The sequence below is a fragment of the Dreissena polymorpha genome, chromosome 12 (genome assembly GCF_020536995.1).
Source record: "Dreissena polymorpha isolate Duluth1 chromosome 12, UMN_Dpol_1.0, whole genome shotgun sequence".
Taxonomy (NCBI): Eukaryota; Metazoa; Mollusca; class Bivalvia; order Myida; family Dreissenidae; genus Dreissena; species Dreissena polymorpha.
In genome coordinates, this window is record NC_068366.1 from 36042372 (window position 1) to 36061387 (window position 19016).

At 34.4% G+C, this 19016-nt stretch overlaps 1 protein-coding gene and 1 non-coding gene across 8 annotated transcripts in view; one reads left to right on the plus strand and one right to left on the minus strand.

Moving 5' to 3' along the window:
• Positions 1 to 1054: 1054 nt before the first annotated feature.
• The window catches only part of LOC127853079 (adhesion G protein-coupled receptor L2-like), a 93999-nt gene continuing 76037 nt past the window's right edge, over positions 1055 to 19016 (minus strand). For 3 of the 7 annotated variants that reach the window (XM_052387272.1, XM_052387271.1, XM_052387269.1), the window contains exons 5-24: positions 13014 to 13121; positions 12780 to 12871; positions 12440 to 12631; positions 9874 to 9945; positions 9250 to 9355; positions 9010 to 9132; positions 8776 to 8851; positions 8292 to 8394; positions 8075 to 8124; positions 7673 to 7805; positions 6762 to 6859; positions 6394 to 6496; positions 5925 to 6075; positions 5526 to 5595; positions 5240 to 5306; positions 4335 to 4420; positions 3863 to 3989; positions 3496 to 3537; positions 3250 to 3336; positions 1055 to 2981 (exon numbers count right to left, since the gene is read on the minus strand). In XM_052387272.1, the coding sequence (XP_052243232.1) occupies positions 3250 to 3336; positions 3496 to 3537; positions 3863 to 3989; positions 4335 to 4420; positions 5240 to 5306; positions 5526 to 5595; positions 5925 to 6075; positions 6394 to 6496; positions 6762 to 6859; positions 7673 to 7805; positions 8075 to 8124; positions 8292 to 8394; positions 8776 to 8851; positions 9010 to 9132; positions 9250 to 9355; positions 9874 to 9945; positions 12440 to 12631; positions 12780 to 12871; positions 13014 to 13121 (1886 nt within the window). In that variant the 3' untranslated portion in view covers positions 1055 to 2981. The remainder of the gene's footprint in view (positions 2982 to 3249; positions 3337 to 3495; positions 3538 to 3862; positions 3990 to 4334; positions 4421 to 5239; positions 5307 to 5525; positions 5596 to 5924; positions 6076 to 6393; positions 6497 to 6761; positions 6860 to 7672; positions 7806 to 8074; positions 8125 to 8291; positions 8395 to 8775; positions 8852 to 9009; positions 9133 to 9249; positions 9356 to 9873; positions 9946 to 12439; positions 12632 to 12779; positions 12872 to 13013; positions 13122 to 19016) is intronic. The other 4 variants (XR_008036433.1, XR_008036432.1, XR_008036431.1 and 1 more) reach the window with 4 other exon arrangements.
• On the plus strand, positions 14070 to 14151 carry Trnap-agg (transfer RNA proline (anticodon AGG)). The gene has a single exon. It is a non-coding gene; the product is annotated as a tRNA-Pro (tRNA).

The following is a 19016-nucleotide window of genomic DNA, read 5'->3' on the forward strand; positions in this document are numbered from 1 at the left end:
TCTCTCTCTCTCTCTCTCTCTCTCTCTCTCTCCTCCTCTCGCTCTCTCTCTCCTCGCTCTGCGCTACATCCAGCCAGCCATCCATCCAACCATCCATCCATCCATCCATCCATCCATCCATCCATTCCATCCATCCATCCATCCATCCATCCATCCATCCATCCATCCATCCATCCATCCATCCATCCATCCATCCACCCACCCATCCATCCATCCATCCATCCATCCATCCATCCATCCATCCATCTATCCATCCATTTATCTAAGCTATCATCTATCTATCATCTGTCTGTCTGTCTGTCTGTCTGTCTGTCGGTCGGTCCGTCTGTCTTTCTGTCTATCCATCTATCTAATGCGATTTTGATTGTTCAATAGCATACAACTATCTTGTGATGCTATTACACCATTCCTTCTTAATGTGTATTCCATGTTTCGATTCTTCGACGCTATATTTGTTTTTAAATTAAGTAGTGAGATTGTTTAGATCTAAGTTAAATACATTTTAAGGAAATTTCTCGTCTTGTTTGAAAACGGTGTCTACGTTGGCAAAGCCGATGATCGTTCACCTTTTCATTATTATTTTATTATTGTATAACACATTTATACAGCGAATAAAAATTGGATCATTTTTAATCTCACGGGGAGAAACTGTATAATACATAACACAGTTAATTTGGACATTGTAACGTATTGATAACATTTTGTTTGGAAACAAAATATGTCAGATAAAGACTGCGTTTGTAATACTGGAAAAATGTCTAGCACATTTTCTTTCTGAATAGAATGTAAACGGATTAAGGCCTTGTTTTCCCTTCGCAAACAATGACGGATCCTTGTGTGTTACAATAGGTTCACGTATAATTCATATATCAAGTATATGTGCAGATAAAGTGTACACATTGGTTTAGATAAACGAACGTCTAAAAATGTACCGGTTTCCATTTTTTTCAAAAATCAAAAAGTTGACTTTTATTGCAACACTGAAAGGTTCCACCAATTTTAAATTTGAAAATTAAATTTATTTTAATCAAATAGGGATCTTTTTACTCAAAAATTTGTTTAGAAACCTTTATTAAATATAAGAGAAATAATTATAAGATAACAAGGGCTGTTGCAAAGAACAATACTATTCATGCAAAAACTATATCAGACAATATAAAAGGCAAATACGTCAAATTAAAATACATTATATTATATGTGATTTATAGGGAATAATAAAAGATCAAATACATAATATAGACATTAACGTTCCAATGACTAATACGTATCCAATGTATGAAAAATCAACTTTATTTTCAAGATACACACGTATGTTAATAATCTACTGGAAGACAGGTTTGCAAATTAACAGGACAACTTTGTTATGATTGTTATCATACACATTTTAATACAGCGTTTCTTGTCATATCGAGCGCCCACGAAATAATGTATCAATCAATTTGAAAGCCAAATTACATATTGATAAGCCTTACAATGCAAATGTCCATGCAGATGCAAATAATGCACAATGATTATATAAAAGCGTATTAAAACATCTCTGTTACGACTTGAAGTTTTTCTGCTGTCAAACATTTAATGATTTTTGGTTTGTTTCAATGTAGACATTCAGTGCCCGTTAAAGCACTAGGCTAACAAGGCTGCAGCCTTGGGCCCCCAACGGCAGGCCAGTTTCCCAATTGATGATCTTTATTTATTACGCCATTTGACGACTCAAACGGGATTGCAGTAAAAATGTTCTGTGTAATTTTACCAGTTTCCCGATGTATATCCAATGGTTACTGTCTATTTCGCTTTGATTTACTGTGCTAAAAATTTTCTTTCTGTGTTGTATATCCATTAGTTTCTATGTTTCTTATACGACTTTCCCGTATGGTCATGACAACATCTGGACCGTTAAGTTCGCTTTGATTTACTATGCTATCTGGATGCAACAGCGGCGGGCCTCTTAAGATATGTAGCACAACGTTGCTTCTTTCAGTTAACTTGCCTCTGATGTATATCCAATAGTAGCGGAGCCAATCACTGGCTTCCGTATGTTGTTAAAACCATGTCACGGTTTTCAAGCTCAATTTACCCTAAGTTTATAACATGCACAACTTTGTTCACGTACCATTCCTCGAAGTCTAGTGGAGTCTTATAAAGATGACATTTAGGCGTCTTTTGTTGACGAGTTCGTTCAGTTCAAAGCCATTTCAGTAGCGGACAAAGACAAAACCATCACCCACATGAGTGAACTGCTGAAGTTAGATGGGGGTAAAATTTAGACAACTTTTCAAAACGTTGCCATCGCTTTACGAATATACTTAACGATTCCAGTTAATAACTGTCTAGGTGAGAAGTTTATTTCAACATTATCACGCGTAAAAAAACATCTGATGAACACAACGAGTCAGGAAAGGTTGACAGCATTGGGTATACTGTCTACTGAATGTCAAGTCCTTTCGAGAACTAGACTTCACACAGCTGATCGATGGCTTTGGCCTGCTAAAGTGTCGTAAAAGAGACTTATAGGCTGGAATATGTTACATGTTGCATGTGCGTTAAGTTCAGTAATTAAAATATTTATACATTGTTAAACTTGTTTTGCTATATATATAGTGTAATGGTAAACTGTGTACAAATGCAAGTTTTCTGAACTTTGCAGTTGTAGAATCAAGTATGATTTTCAATATACAGAAGGGGACCAGAAGGAAGGGGCCCCCGTAACATATGCTGCATTGGGCCCCAAAACAGCTTAATCCAGCCCTGTAGACACAATGCATCGTTGTCATCGTGCAATGTAGATTTCGAACGCGTTTTATATAACCCTAAATAATACACACATCAACCATTAAATAATGCTTGAATATAAATAAGGTTCGCAATATTAAAATGATTTTTAAAAAGCACATCGTCATCTAAATGTAGTCGTCCTGTACTCCAACAATGTGATGACTGTTTCGTTTCTTTGTCGACGCAATGATAAAGCGAGATGGCGATTTCTATTAAAGCAAATAAACAACAACATGAGTTACACCTTCAAATAAACGTACATTAATAATTATTTAAAATATTGCATAGATATCAATCAAAATCAAATAGAATTATTGAACATATTAAGCGAAGAACTAAAAGCATGAAACGCACGGTTTTTATGCATATATGTTTCTTGCTTTTCATCGTTTTTTACCCATGCAGCCTAATATCAGTGTATATTTAAAACGTTGTCTAAATAAGTTAGATGAAATAGAATGAATCATATTCTAGAACCTATGTGGAATTCACGTGTGTGTCCCCGGTACGAACGTCTGAAGTCGAGAACCATGGTATCTTGATCCGTCGGAGAGCGTCGCTTACCTGTAAATGCGACAGTGATGTCATTAAACATCAAACACACTTCTAGATTTGATGTTCATGGTATGCCCATATATTTCGTGAGTATCCTTTATATGTTAAAGCACCTTTAATAATTATGGACATTCACAGACTGGATGGTATTATTTTATTGATACTTACTTTCTTATCAAACACACACTGCACCAAAAAGATGAGGAACCCCTGTAACATAACAAAATAATCTGTCAACGAATAAAAAACAATTCGAATAATAAAGAGGTTGGTTAAGCATAAAATCATATATAGAAAAGTTAAAAAATTAATATGTGATATCATTTCATAGCCTAAGGTACAATTTAAGTGATAAAACTGAGCCTCAATATGACTACATGCGACTCCAACCCCACTAGGTTTCACAGTAAAAGAGATGTTTGCATAACACATCCCAGCGGTGAATCCTGATGTTGCTTTGAATGGTAAATCATAGTTTGCAATGTATGTGTGCTACACTATCAACCGAAAGCGATAGTTAATGTGTCGAATATACCTGCACACTGTTGCATATGGCGAACAAGTACTGGAAGATGAGCGTGTCCTTGTTGACTGCAAATATACCGAACACCCAGGTGAGGCCCAGCACGGGAAGTAGAATACACACACTTCGCACACCGGTCCTGTATTTGTACACATATGCGAAATAAAGTCAAAACGTGCATACATGTTCTTATTCAGTGGGAAAATTTCGACTGAAATACTTTTCAATAGGGCGCAATATCAAAACAAAGAAACAAACAAATCACTTTGATCCATGAAAATGTCTTGGCAAACCTATTTGTGTTAGCTATGTTAAACAGATTTATAGTGACGTGTTATTTCTAACATATGTCGTCTTTAACAGACGTTAGAGTTGTCTGTTCTGCATGCAAATTAGAAAAAATAGAGTAATTTGTTTAAATATCGATGTTCACATTTTTCTTTATTTGACACAAAAAAGTTTTTACAACTATTTTCTAACTTACTTGATTTTCTCAGCGTCTGTTTTCTTTGACATGGCAGAAACTCCGAACAATTTTTTCAACACGAGTACCAAGACAATCAGGTTTGCCTGATAAACGAAACATTAAATATATTTAAATAATTTACTTATTGAAAAAACATAACACTTAACTCAAAATTAATATGCCGTGAATACGATGGCGTTCAAACAAACACCTAGTATGATCGGTTCAATGTTCGCTATGTGGCTTCTATATACTTTATATTTTTTGAACATTTTGCTAATGCAGAATAATACAACAAAACGGATACAATTACATATAAAGATTTTTCGCTCAGAGATAGTACGAAATTGTAACAGAGATGAGCTCGTCAAGGAAATATGCCATATTTTTTTCTCAAATATAAAATGAAAAGGAAATCATGTGGGAAATTTACACTTTGCTCATAATTATATGCAAATTCAACCATACTTGCACAATATTTTGCACAATATCTAACATGTAATGTTAAATTTCGAGCATTATCTTTGAATAAGCTCTGTATGTACCGCATCCTTAACACTTTCTTCAAAATGATGACCAACGCGATCATGGTTTCGACATATAATTATATGCTTCGAAGAGCTTATAGTGATTCCGTACTCGCACTGTGGCATTGATCTTGGAAATAAGAATAAGGTTCAATTCTGGTACGTTATTAAAACAAGGATTATAATATGTTAATGGTTGTTGCTTTATCATTGATTGTTGACTTTGACTTGCGACGGACAAACAATTCGTCCGTCCGAAGTCCTTCTACAACGACCATCCGTCCAGCAGCTCACCCTCAAGGTCCATTCTCTATAAAAGACATATAAAGGGCATACTTTCAAAACGCATTTATCAATAGCACCCATTTATAAACATTAAGAAATGACTACACGAACCATGACTATGGCAAGAACTGGTCCTGCAAATGCCCAAAACAGACCTGACTCCACCGTCAACCAACAGCTGCAATATTAGACATACAGTGTATTTCAATACGACTCAATCCTTGATAATATTATATTTTAACAGAAGCTGTATAATTATAGCATTTAAATGAAATTTTGCTTAGAGCTTTTAGTTTTACATCCTGTGTCATAAGGCAATGCCGAGAGTGCGTGGAAAAGCCTTCGAATGATAAAATCAATGATTATCTGATCTCAGAACATTTCAAACGTCGCTCACAATCTTTCATTGCCATAACCATCCAACTGTGTCGCGCCCATGGAAATACCAACAATTATGGCTGGAATACCTAAAATAATGCAGATATGACGCCATTACCTTCGCATTAACAAATATATAATAGTACTGTAAAACCTCGCTATTATGACCACTTGTGGGACTTTTGAAAAGTGGTTTAAATAGCTAGGCGGCCTTAATTCTGAGTTTTTATGAATTTGATATACAGATAATACAAAAACGTAAATATTCAATTCCCTTTAATCTATTGTGCATGCAATATAACATCGATCAATTTATACATTGTACAAAGATAGAATGTCAGGCTGTATTTAGAGATTAACGACATAATTAATTAACGACGTACTTAAAAAAAACTTTCTGATACTCCTGTTCACCTACCATATGCTCCAGCCAAGAAGTAAGGGATAATATTCCACTTTGCAAGCGGTCTCATAACCATCAACGCCAAATCGCCTCCCTCAGCCAGCATCAAGAAAAAGGCCACGAGATATACGTAGTGAAGCAATACCGCAGTGAATGTACAAGCGCCCTAAACGTAGTCCATTTGAGTATTATTATGGGTAAAGTGCAAGTTTACACGGTTTATTCAAGTGTTGTGATGTCCTTTGATATAATAAATTTCCAGACTTATTGATCATTCTGGGTAAAATTTGTGAGAATCCGTATTCTATAATTATCTCATCATACTGTTTATTTTAATAAGAATGGACCTAATTTGAGCATTTAATATTTAAAAATGGTTACACATTGTAATATACAATACGTGTAGATTTGATTTCTATAAAGTATACGTTGATATTGTAACAAAACTACAAAAAAGAGAATCTTTGACTCTATTATACAATACCATCGGTTGAGTGCGTTTAATGCCAATGAGGAACGCTAGATACGCAACGAATAGTGCTCCACACAGGTTTAACAGCAAGATTGCTCTGTTTGACTTAACCATCCTTGATTGCAAAAAAACGACAAAAATATGATATAGATTTTATAAAAGGATAAAGAAAATGCAATAAGGGATAATACATTATAAATTGTTCTCAATCAGATGAGTGTAATTTACCTTTCTTTGTCAACGATTGTTTACATAAAAAGGCTTCATGAGATAAGTGAATGCATCTACATATATGGCAATAATATATTTCTTGTTTCAACGAACATAAACTTCATTACATTCCTCTTGTCCACTTAAAGACATGTTGCATATGTGTTTACCTCCAGAAACAAACGTAAATGACAGCAGTTGTAAATAGACCACCGAGAGACATACTGCAACCCACCACTGTTATTGCACTGAGAGCCTGGTGGTGGATCTGTATTCAAATCATGACAAATAATATAAATACCATGTAAGTACGAAGTTTATTGGCTACGGAAACAAATACAACTATTTAAGTCATTTTATCAAAAATTATAACAACGTAATGGAAAAAGAGAATATACAATCATGTGGAGTAGGTATTAAGATAATTCAAAGGTATATATTTATAAATTATATACTATTAGGGACGGACATGAACCGATTAAATGACCAGATACATGTGATTGAAAATGATATTATTTTTGTTTGTCATAGCTTTTATAAGATGTATGCATATACAAACTATTTTGACAATAGTAATTAAAAAAAATTATCTTTTTTCCGTGGAATATTTCCAATTTGCCTTTTATGTGATGTTTAGCGTAAGAGGTGGTACTAATATTTTTAGCATAGTACGTTGTTGTCGTTTAGGCCTTGAATGGTTGTAAGCCATTATTGTAAAAAATATTTTTTCATTATCAAATATATTACGAATTTTCGTAAAACCTATGGGATGAATTATGCTATTGATTCGCATAGGTTATATTGTACTTATTCCATAGTAACAGAAATAATCGTAGATATTATACAAAGGGAAATTTCTTTATTTCATAATTGTAAACAAACGACCATAGTAACAGAAAATATGGTGAAACTTTCCTAAGATTTGAACGGCACTCTAAGATCGCATTGGCTATGTACATGCACTGCTTTCATTGCTCCTAGTAAACCGGATTCACTTAATATTGATCATTGGCTATGATTACTTTTAAACGTACAAAATGACTCGAATTTTCTAATTTGCAAGACACAAGCATAAATGTACCATGTCAATGGTAGTCGCTGGACTCATCAGAACAGCAAAGTTTGTGAGATGATTGCATGAGCATGTTACACGTCCCGCCTGGTGGTTATATTCTACCAGTTTGCATCCTTCGCTAGACCAGAATCCTTGATCACTGTAGTAAAACACTTTATTTACTTATACAAATATGGACTAATATATTGCAAAAAAACAGGCAAGCAGTAGTGCACAAATATCAGTACGTTAATGCTGTCCAGCAACTAATCATAATCAAATCGCGTATATTTTTTAAACAAATAGACCAAACAATCTACAAAGTTGAATAGAGGTATGTTTCTACTAAATATATTGCGATATGAACACTCCGGTTCACAACTTTTCTGTGTTAAGCCAGTGAATCGGAATTCAAAATGAAATTGTTACCTAGAATTATCCTTCTTCCAGAGAGAGCAAGATGGTTTCTCTAAGCCAGTCTGTTGAAATAAAAATACATAAACAGGAGCACACAATCACACTGTTTAATAATCTGTTAATAGGAACAAAGAAACCAAAATTTTCCCTCTAAGACCAGTATTGATATAACCAGTTTAAATATTTCAGACCGTTGTTACAATTACACAGTAGTTACACGTAAACTTACCTTAAATAGCTGGAAGACTAAGGTCATATCTAGCCGTTCAGAACTTTCTTTTCTGGACTTGTGGATAGTAAAAGCAAGTACCGGGGCATTGATCTCCACGTGCCTTTTATTGCAGTTGTTGGAGATTTTAAAATATAAAAAGGGAAGTTGAAAATGTATTCATCTGATAGAAAGATATGTTGGTGGTTCCTAATGGGTGCATTTTAGTTTAAGAGTTATCACTGACCCCATTAAACATTTTGTGAGTGGAGGTTTTGTATGCTATGACTTTGGCGGAAATCATAGCATCATGGCGTCAACATATTGTCGTTAGTTTATCTAGTGTGAGATAGTCATTGTTGTTTGTCGGTTTCGTGCACTGTATTATATCAGGACCAGTTCAAAATAATAGATAATTTTAACATTCAGTGACACAATTATTTACTCAATTTTTCCTGTAAACAACCAAAATTACATACAATAAATATTAATTGCGGCAACTTACGTGGCGTTTTCATTTCTTGTTGACATTATGGAAGACAAATTTCTAAAGAGTGAACCACTAAATGTTACGCCGCCAGCTGAAAATAATACAAACGTATTATCACTTAATTGAAATATTATCAACTGATTGAAGTTTTTGGTCTTCAAAAGGATCCATCAAGCATTATAATAATTAATATTATGATAAAATAACTCGCAAACGCTTTGTAATGATAAGTTTTAATAAGCGGATTACTTTCGCTACAATTAACTTCAATGCTGGTGTGTCGATTGCTTGTCCAAGATGGAAGGTTTCCATTCTTCTCAGTATCCGGAAACTTGATCATTGAACATTCATCCACAGTGCCAATTTCAATAACTGAAATTACATTCATATTTTACAAATCCTAGTATGGTATTAATGCATGACATGTTGGTGAAAAATAATATAAGAAACAATCAAATGAAACGTTGATTATGGAAGCTTCGCACTTACGAATGTTTTCTTTTGCAACGGTCAGGTTTTGTTGCGTCACAGATATGTTGTTGGTAACTTTGGATATAAGATCATCTAATACGTTGATCACTGCTGCTGCACCGCCCTGCACAATACAGACATGTATCTATATAATAATATATAAAACGGGATAAATAGCATAAGCATAATATATGTGTAAAATAGTATACAAAATCTAGCACATGAACGCCAATGTACAAATCATACAAATAGAGAATAATGGGTTAGTGTTTGATTACAAATAAGTTAATATAGCGGTGATAAGGAGACCTAAATAAAGGCTTATAGAGTGGTCCAGGTTTCTGTACCGAGCACATAAACTTATCTGTATTTGGAACGATATGGTCTTGTATTTACCCCACCACTATCGCATGTTTCTTTATTTCACTAGTCAGCAAAGATAAAGAATGAAATATTATTGAGAAACATCCAATGGAAACACATAAAATGTCGTCACCATATTGCGCGTGTTTGCTGTTTTCAACAACCTTGAACTACACCTCATGTATGAGATGGGGTTTTATTTCCTTTATATGGGTATGATGAAGGGATAAATTAATAATTGCAACACTTTTCTTGTATACATGAGGCAAATATAATCACCTTGTCGATAAGGGCGCCCCACGATTGAGTGGCTCTCTCGCTTATGAGGTTATCCACCACATCAACAAATGACTATAAAAGATAAATCATTATTTATCAAAATAATTTATAAGAACAACCCCGCACTTCAGCGAAATGAAAATAATCACTTTAAAGATCAACGGACGTGGATTTAAAAACCTTAAATATACCAATTTTATGTGTTCATGAATATCCATGCCGTTATTCGATTAAACCCAACGAATTAAGCGAGTACATGTATACAGCCGATCACTATGCCGAAGTTTCGCACTGCGTGATCGAGTCGGCATTTTTGTTCAGACCGGAAGTGACGTAGTCGAAAACCACTTGCTTGAGTTCATATAAAATAATCGATATCAGCTGTTGTCATTGTCAAGTACGACATATATATTGAAGTGTTTTCTTAGTACGCACACATGACGGCGTATATCAATTGTTTTAAGTATTAAATTATGATTTAATCAGACAATTATGAATGACACATAATGAACAGATAATATATGAACCAGAAACTGATCGATGTACGAATGCTAAACCAACCGTTCAAATTTAACACTTCAACAATGTAGTCAAAACAAATAATGTTGTTTTGAATTGAATAAATCTTACGTAAATGTCGCGTCATTTAAGCCAGAATGGTCTAGACTATTTGTTTTGTTAAAAATTATTTCTGTTATTTCATGTATAAATGATTTGTCTAACAATAAGCCGTAATTTCGTATAAATATGACGAAATTGAATTGTTCTAAACTCTCCATGATTGAGGTGAATGTATATCATAAAGGACAAATACCAGGTCAAAATTTATTTATTTTGCATTTTATTTCATATCTAGTAAGTTGTAAATACTCTCCTATGCAGTATGTTAAATATTATGTTACGAAGATTACTGCAGACGACATATTATCTGCTTGTTATATCTGCCAACTTGGTGCTACTTCCATGCCTTGTTGGCATGGTGATTTGCACGAGTACAGACGCTTTAGAGACGAACTTATTTTGTCAAGAAACCATCACATTGAATGAACATTATAAATAAAATGTAAACATAATAAACTGTTTTTTTTGCCTTAATAGATATTGGCAGCTAAAATCAGTATAATTGATAACTAATATTGAACAATATTGACTTCATTTATGAAAACATAATGTAATACTATAAAATCAAGATAGATTTACACTACATGAGGAATAATTGGTAAATGACACATGTTGGCTACTAGTTCATATTTATTGAATAAAGCTCATGGACTTTTGGCGAACTATTTGGGGAACATGGCATTTATTTGTGAAATTTTAATTTTAGCTGAATTATAATGTTAACAGTGAAAGAGTATGTTTGTTTGGTTCATACATTTTGAATGGCAAAGTACACATCTATCATATAAAAGAAAATCCACCACTTAAGAAATCAGTAAATTGACACACTAGTTCTAGCATATCATCTCTATTTCTAAACAAGCTATTGGAAATCGTCTGAATGGATTTAGTAAAAAAAATACTTGTTTGCTGTTCTTAATATGAACTTGTTTTCAGTAAGGCAATATCACTAATAGCAGCATAAAAAACCGCAGAAAGCCGTTTTTTTACATTTAACAAAATAAAAAAGGTAAGCAACACATTATTTGGAAGATTTAATTTAGAAAATTTGTTATAAAACAAGACTTGCTATTTAAAATGATGTATGCAAAGATTGAATATTTACTGGACGTAAAGTCCACCACCTTTTCGTCGATTATCCTTTTGTGCCTGATACTTTCGTCCTTTGGGAAGCTGAAGAATCATTTCTTCCCTTTTTGAGGACGAGCCTTGCATCCAAATGATGCACACTGCACAATCGTATACTGTGTAGATCCGCAATGTCACGTAAAAATTCGAATCGTAATCAACTCATCGTAGATTGACACTTTATAAAATGCAAGTAAATGATCAACACAGTCCTGTATACAGTTACGTTTTTTTGCGAAAATTTGGTAACTGTTTATAACAATAGTGGTCGTTCTTGGTCATGCGCAGTGGTGTTCGTGTCTATTTTGATGTTTTTGAGATCCCTCCGCGCCTGAGGCTGCATTATGCGAGGACCCGGAGTGTGTCCCAGCACTCCATCCTAATCAGATTTTAGACTCACGAAAGTTGGGACGAATTTTGAATGATAGCTGCAACTTCCAGCTATTTATTGTTTTACTAAAATATTTTTAATTTTGAGGTGGTGTTGTGCTGTGGGGGGAAACCGGAGTACTAGGAGGAAACCCCACCTGTCCGGTATGGTGACCACCAACCAAACTCACATGCAGTGGTGTTCGACTACGTCATCGGGGGAAAATGGCGGCGTAAATTGCCGAACGCATTTCGGAAATCACCGAAAATCAAAATCACCGTTTTTTATCTCTAAATATTTTTTTCATTTTTTGTTGTAATTTCAAGGTTGTTTTATGGTATTCCTTTAAACTGGTCTTTTTAAGTCAGAGTTCTTCTGTTGATCTTTAACTTATACAAGAATAAAAAATAAACAATACCAAATGTTTAAATATTGTTTGTAACTTACATCCGTCACATTTTCAATCGTGGAGGTATTAATTTCGATATTATTTACAATGAACTGAATAATCTGTGTTGCCGCTTCGATATCACCAACATGTATATTCTGATGTTCAGCCGTCGTGTTGTCATTATCTGGGCTGGCCCGCATTGCCGTTCGCAAACCTTCAATTGTTTCGGCAACGGCAGTGATTTTTATCTGGAACCAATTAATGGCCTTATGCATTATTGATTAGTTGCAAACACATCTCATAACCGCATTAAAATGTAAAAGAATACATATGAGAATTATCACATTTAACAGCAGTTATAGCATTCGAGAAAACAAAATGCTACATAATTCCTACCATTTTCAATAAATCGTGTATTGCTTCTTGTGTGCAGTTGTATACTGGCTGTTCATAAATCCCCTTTGCATTACACTTCCTTGTCACTATACCTGATTATCGAGAAAAAAACATAAATATTGAAATGACAAAAAAGACTGTGCATTCATTTTGAATTTACCTAACTGTTCGTAGATATACAACATACACCCTTGAAATTCGTACTTTAAATTAAGTACGTATAAAATAAGTTACCCTTGTATCCGTTTGAGCAGTTGTGGGTTTCAACAAACCCAGCAGCAACTATCCGCCACGTTTCGTTATTGAAATCAATATCAGATTCGCATTGGAGAAGTGTGGTGTCTGTATATGTATAAAAATCAATGATTGACACAATTTAAGTTTGGATGTAGTAACTTTGTTAACTAGGGCATACCTGTATAATTGTAAGGCATATTTGAATGTAATGCCCATACGAAATGAACACAGTCAAAACCTGGTGAACCATGTTTAAAACATAATCGACCGTAGTAGCAGTAGTAGTAGTAGTAGGTAATAGTAGTAGTAGTAGTAGTTATTTCCTACGCAAAAAGGATGACTCAAAATTGTTTCAATTATCTGCTAATCAGTGGCCAGGGCACTGTATCCCCCCCAAAAAAAAATTGATTGACCTTACCATGAACAAATTCAATCTATCACAACTCAGGTGACGAATCATAATGAATGCAAATCACTTCCAAGACATTTTGTATTCCCAAATTGAGATTCCAGACAAAAAAAAATGCCTTTCAATGCCTTGTGCGGCAATTATTAGACATTTAAAAAGCCCCACTTTCCTTGCATGGAGACAAAGGACACTTGAAACAATGAAATTAGAAATGTGACCTTTATTACAATAATTGGGAACTACGCAAAAAGATTCACAGGATTTAAGGGCCCAGTGTAAATTTAAACTTGGCTGTCCTTTTTAATTATTTAAAAAATTGCACGTACATTATGATATTAGTTTTCTCCAGACTTTCCATTATAGCTTAAGGTAGCGCACTTCTAATGATTTCCCGCGATTTATTTTACGATCATTGCCGATCTTCAATGATCGCTTATTTCCGAGAGATGCATTTTATTTTTTTCAAACTTCGAATTTTGATATATGTTTAACTTATTCATTTAGAATACATTATTTTCACTATAAATATTGACTTTGATCCACTTATAATCTGAAAAATACGATTTCGCGATTTCTTCAAAAATCGACGATCCTTTTTACCTGTTTACTTATGGATATCTTATTTAAGGTTGGACGGATGTGAAGTTGTCGTGGCCGAGTGGTTCAGGCTATGGACTAGGAATCTTTTGGGATCTTCCCGCGCAGGTTCGATTCCTGCCGACATCGCATACTTTTTGCGACGCGTTTTATTTCTTTTCTAACGTAATTTGATTTAATATAGCACATAAGCTATGTTTTTTGTTAAATATGTTGAAAATTGTATGCACATCCTTCAATTTTAAAATTAAAACAACGTTATGGCTAAATTGATTAATTTACTGCTGAAAATACGAATGATGCATGTTGCATTTTTATTTTTATTTCAAAAAGTAAACGGTAAATCTGTCTATTTTTTTGGTATTTTTGCTGTATATAGTGTTTCTATAAAAACTAAGTTTAAAATATAACTTTAATGATACTATTTTGAATTTTATGACACTTTGTTTTTAACCGACCCAATTTTTACTTGGCTGAAATCACTTACATTTCATGGCGCTATTCCATAGATTAAAATTTGTAAAAAAATATATATCTGTAAAATAATACCTATTTCATCTTGTTAAAACTTTAAACACCTTTACTGCATCTGTACACACCAACTGCATGCCCATATTTGGAAATTTGAATGAAGTATGGAACTTTTATATACCCCAGGGGTAAAAATAAACTGGACAAAAGCCGAGCGTGAGGGTGGTTTTGAAAAAATCGGTATATTTTTTTAAAAAGCATGGAAAGCCCACCTACACATTTGCATGTAGTTCAGTGAAATGATGCTGATTAGGAAAATAATTAATTAAATTATATTTGGATATGTGCCCATTAGAGGTGCGCTACCTTAATTGACAGGAAATAGGTAAAATATTCATGCTGATTACTGAATTAATAAGTCATAAGTCAAACACACATTCATCAAATATTAATATTTTAAATTCTCATCTTTACAAACGATGCAGTTTAATTGAAAGTAAATATTGAACAATAAGGTTGGAGATTTATTATTCAAATTATTAAAAAATATATACGGGTAATCATTCATTCATCATAATTAAGTGTAAAAATTCAAGATAAAAATAACATTACATCATCAATTACATTTAAGAAAAACTTATTTTGCAAATTCTAAATTATAACAATTTAAAATTATTTTACAATTACACCGACAATATTGTTAAAAGTTAATTCATCAACAAACAAACTACATCACAATTAAACAACATAATTATGACTCATGGTTCAAAAGTTCAAACATGATCAATGCCATAACATTTAACAATGGAATGTATGCTATGCCAGATGGGTCATAGACAGCTTATTATATTTACATGCACTGTTGAACTAAGATTCCCCTGCAATCATTCAACAAGAACAGGTTTTGTAATATTGAAAGTCCCTATGCAATTCATAAATTGCAGACGTTTGCTAACACTTTGGATTATCGTACAGGCGAGATTATCACACCCAAATCACACCCATTACAGCGCCGATGATCAATGGATTAAGTTTAATCCTATTTATTTTTCTGATACCACATTACACTGATATGATACATTCTATTGGGCTGGGCAGTTTCATCATTGGCTTTGCTTAAGTTCTGATGTGCCAACAAACATATATTAGCCTCCAAATTAACAATTAATCCAACTGTTCAAGAAAAACAGGAGCAAACAAGAGTTGTGTTGATCACATTTTAAAAACCATACCCCAACCTTAAAAAGATATATGCACTAAAAACCATTCTTTTGGGTATTAATTAATGTAAAGAGAACTTTTCTAGTCATCATTCTCCAAGTATTATTGGTCTATTGGGATTTGTAAGAATATAGTTATTAATTAATTGTCAATAGTTTGACATAGAAATAAACTATAAAAAGTATTTAGTATAAAGTGTAAAGAACGCAATACATTCAGCTATACATAAATTTAACTAGTGTGCCAATATAGTGTTTTATTAATAAATAAACAAAACAAAAATAAAAAATAGTTTTATAGTTGAACAAAAGGAATAAATTTGAAAGAAAAAACACCACAATGTTAATACCATACATGATGCAACAAAATATGTGCGTGTAATGATCTTAACTCTTCACTGTACAATGGTCCATGCTGGCTGCAAGGTGGTGGGAAAATCATGCTTCCAAAGCAATGGGACCTTACCATGATAACAAGAATATTCAATCTCCAGATATTTGTTGGTTAATCGGCAAGGGTCACCAAATATGGCATTTGAGGCCTGTACATCACATGATCGTTTATGATCGCACCTAGAAACTTGCAAACATTGTTGTGAAAGTAGTTATATTAATATTGGCTTTAAAAGACTTGAAAGAGTGCAATTACAGTTGACACAAACTTTAATTAATCCGTAAAATACCACATTCATAAATACAAAGCAATATACCATATTGTAACGCGAGCCGCCGACTTCCTGAGGCCGCCACCGAGCGCTGTGTGAGCGACCTCAAAAACACGATGTGCCTTCCGAAGTCCTCGAAAGGCAAACTATTTCTTTGAGTACACTTTAATTAATATTTTTTCCGCAGGTTGCCAGCCTTTTGATTAGGAACTTAAAATAGTCGAGTCGCTACGAACATTTACAATCGACCAAAAAGGGAATCGATGCCTCTAACGAACCCTCCGGCTTTCGTGAAGCTACTGGCTACCGCCTCCGTGAGGCTACTGGATCCCGCGAAGCCACTGGCTCTTCGTCACCCCGAGGCCTTAAGTGAAGCTTCCGTCACTGCCTTGCACGACGTCCGTATACTCCAACACTCTGAAAACCCTCTCCAAGAAACAGGAACTCGGCAGCCCAGGCAGCACCGTTTAAAGCTTGCAGCCAACGTAAATACCCAACTGCTCCAGAATACTGTTCATGCGAGTACTGTACCTTTCTCTTTATATTTGATCCCGCTAGCATCCGCAAGAGAACTGACTGTCTCCATGAAGCTACTGGCTACCGCTTCCGTGAAGCTACTGGCTTCCGCGAGGCCACTGGCTCTTCGTCACCCAAAGGCCTTAGGTTAAGCTTTCGTCACTGCCTTGTACGACGTCCGTAGACTCCAACACTCTGAAGACCCTCTAACCATACAACAGGAAGTCAGAAGCCCAGTCAGCACCGTACGAAGTCAACGTAAACACCCAAATGCTTCAGAGCACTGTTCTTTTAGAGTAACGTCCCTTTTCGTCAGATGTTGATCCGCTCGCATACACAGGAGAACTTCACAACTTGCCAATCTGCGCGTCTTTATATACTGCCGAACAGAGCGCCACCTAGCTAACGAAAAGGCACGATCAGGAAACTACCGAAGTTTCCGTATTCCTTCCGCACTCTGCCGAGATAACCGATCAGCATTTCTCCTTCACTTACACAGCAACTAGCCGAATATATACGCAGGATTTTACTAGAATCATTCCTTAAATATCAAATACGCTTTAAATGCTTAATACTTTATTTTTAGCAATACAATTAACTTACTTTATGAAGAACAAGTTACAATTTCATATTGTTTACCTGGCAAATTTAAAACTAAGGAAGGTTATTGTACTGTAGCAGTGAAGAGCCGCAAAGCATCTATTTCGACCACGAATCCATTCGTCATAATATTAATTAAATTGGGTATTGTTTGAAAGGTCAATATTTCAAACAAATCGGGATTTAGCCAATGTGATGGACAAGGAGTTGATAATCATAAATGCTATAAGGAATTCAAGCCGTTTGGTTCCTTATTCACTTTCAGTATTCCACGGTTCTTGTTCAAAAGCAAGAGTACAGTTCGTTCAAAAGCTGTTTTAAACTCATGATTTGTCATAAAAATAATATAATAAACATTTCTGCAAAAAGACTTGCCCTTTAGAATTACTTGTGGACATTCTAATGTTAAGACTCAGTATAATCAAACTAAATGTTTTACCAATGAAAAGTATTGAACCATTTTAACTTAATATTAATGATTATGACATAGATTGAAAACCCTTATATTTGTCGGACCTGATCTAGGCAACTGCTATTTATTAAGAAGTTATCAAAGTTTATTGCCTGAAATAAACGTTGTTTGTGCTGTTCTCAATATTTACTTAACTGATTAAATTATTTATTACATTTTCGTAATAACATCTTACTTCACGATTGAAATGTTCAACATGAACAATAATGAGCTTTAAAAAACTTAAATAGTTCCACTTGTGTTCTCTAGATTTCTCTTAACGTATGTCTTTATTAACTATTCATGCCAGGGACCTACACAAATAGGTCCATGTCCATGCTGTGTTAATATGTGTGGAAATATGTTTAAAAGTACGCCGGAGTATGGCCGGGTGCCTTTAAGCGTATTCTCCGTACCCGGGGTACATGGTAGTATACTTCAGAGTACCCGGGGTACTTTTAAGTAGTACGTGGGCCTACAATTACCACTTAAGCAAAAAATGTTGGGAGGTGAAAGTTAGATTATCTAGGGGTTATAGAGCACATAAGTACAAAGTTTTCGTATAGTTAGTCCAAAAAAAAGTTTCACTAACATAGCCAAACATGATGGTAGGTAGGTCGACTAAACGTTAGTTTTGTTTGCTAATTTTTTCTTTTACGATTGATTACCTTAATAAGAATATGCCATGACATGCAGAAATCTTCCCACTCTGTATTTAACATTATATTTATATGGTTTTGGTCAATAGGAAGTCAGTTAGGTAAAGTTGATCGATTGTTTTCTTTTATATTATAGTTTTTTTAGTGAATATGATCGAAAACTAATATTGCAATACCGAGTGTGGTTCGCACAAACACGTAGGGACGTTAGTGCAATTGGGTTGGTGAAAACAAACAACTTTTTTACGCCTTTTTTGTAAATTAGGCAAGTCCGAGGATCTGACTGTCAGCAATATCTGACATTAGACAATTCTTGGTGGTTTTTAGATTATGTTATATGGGTATTCGTTATATTCACGGACATGCGAACATCGGCTTTAACTACGGGCGGCCAAGATCTACGCTGTCCGCT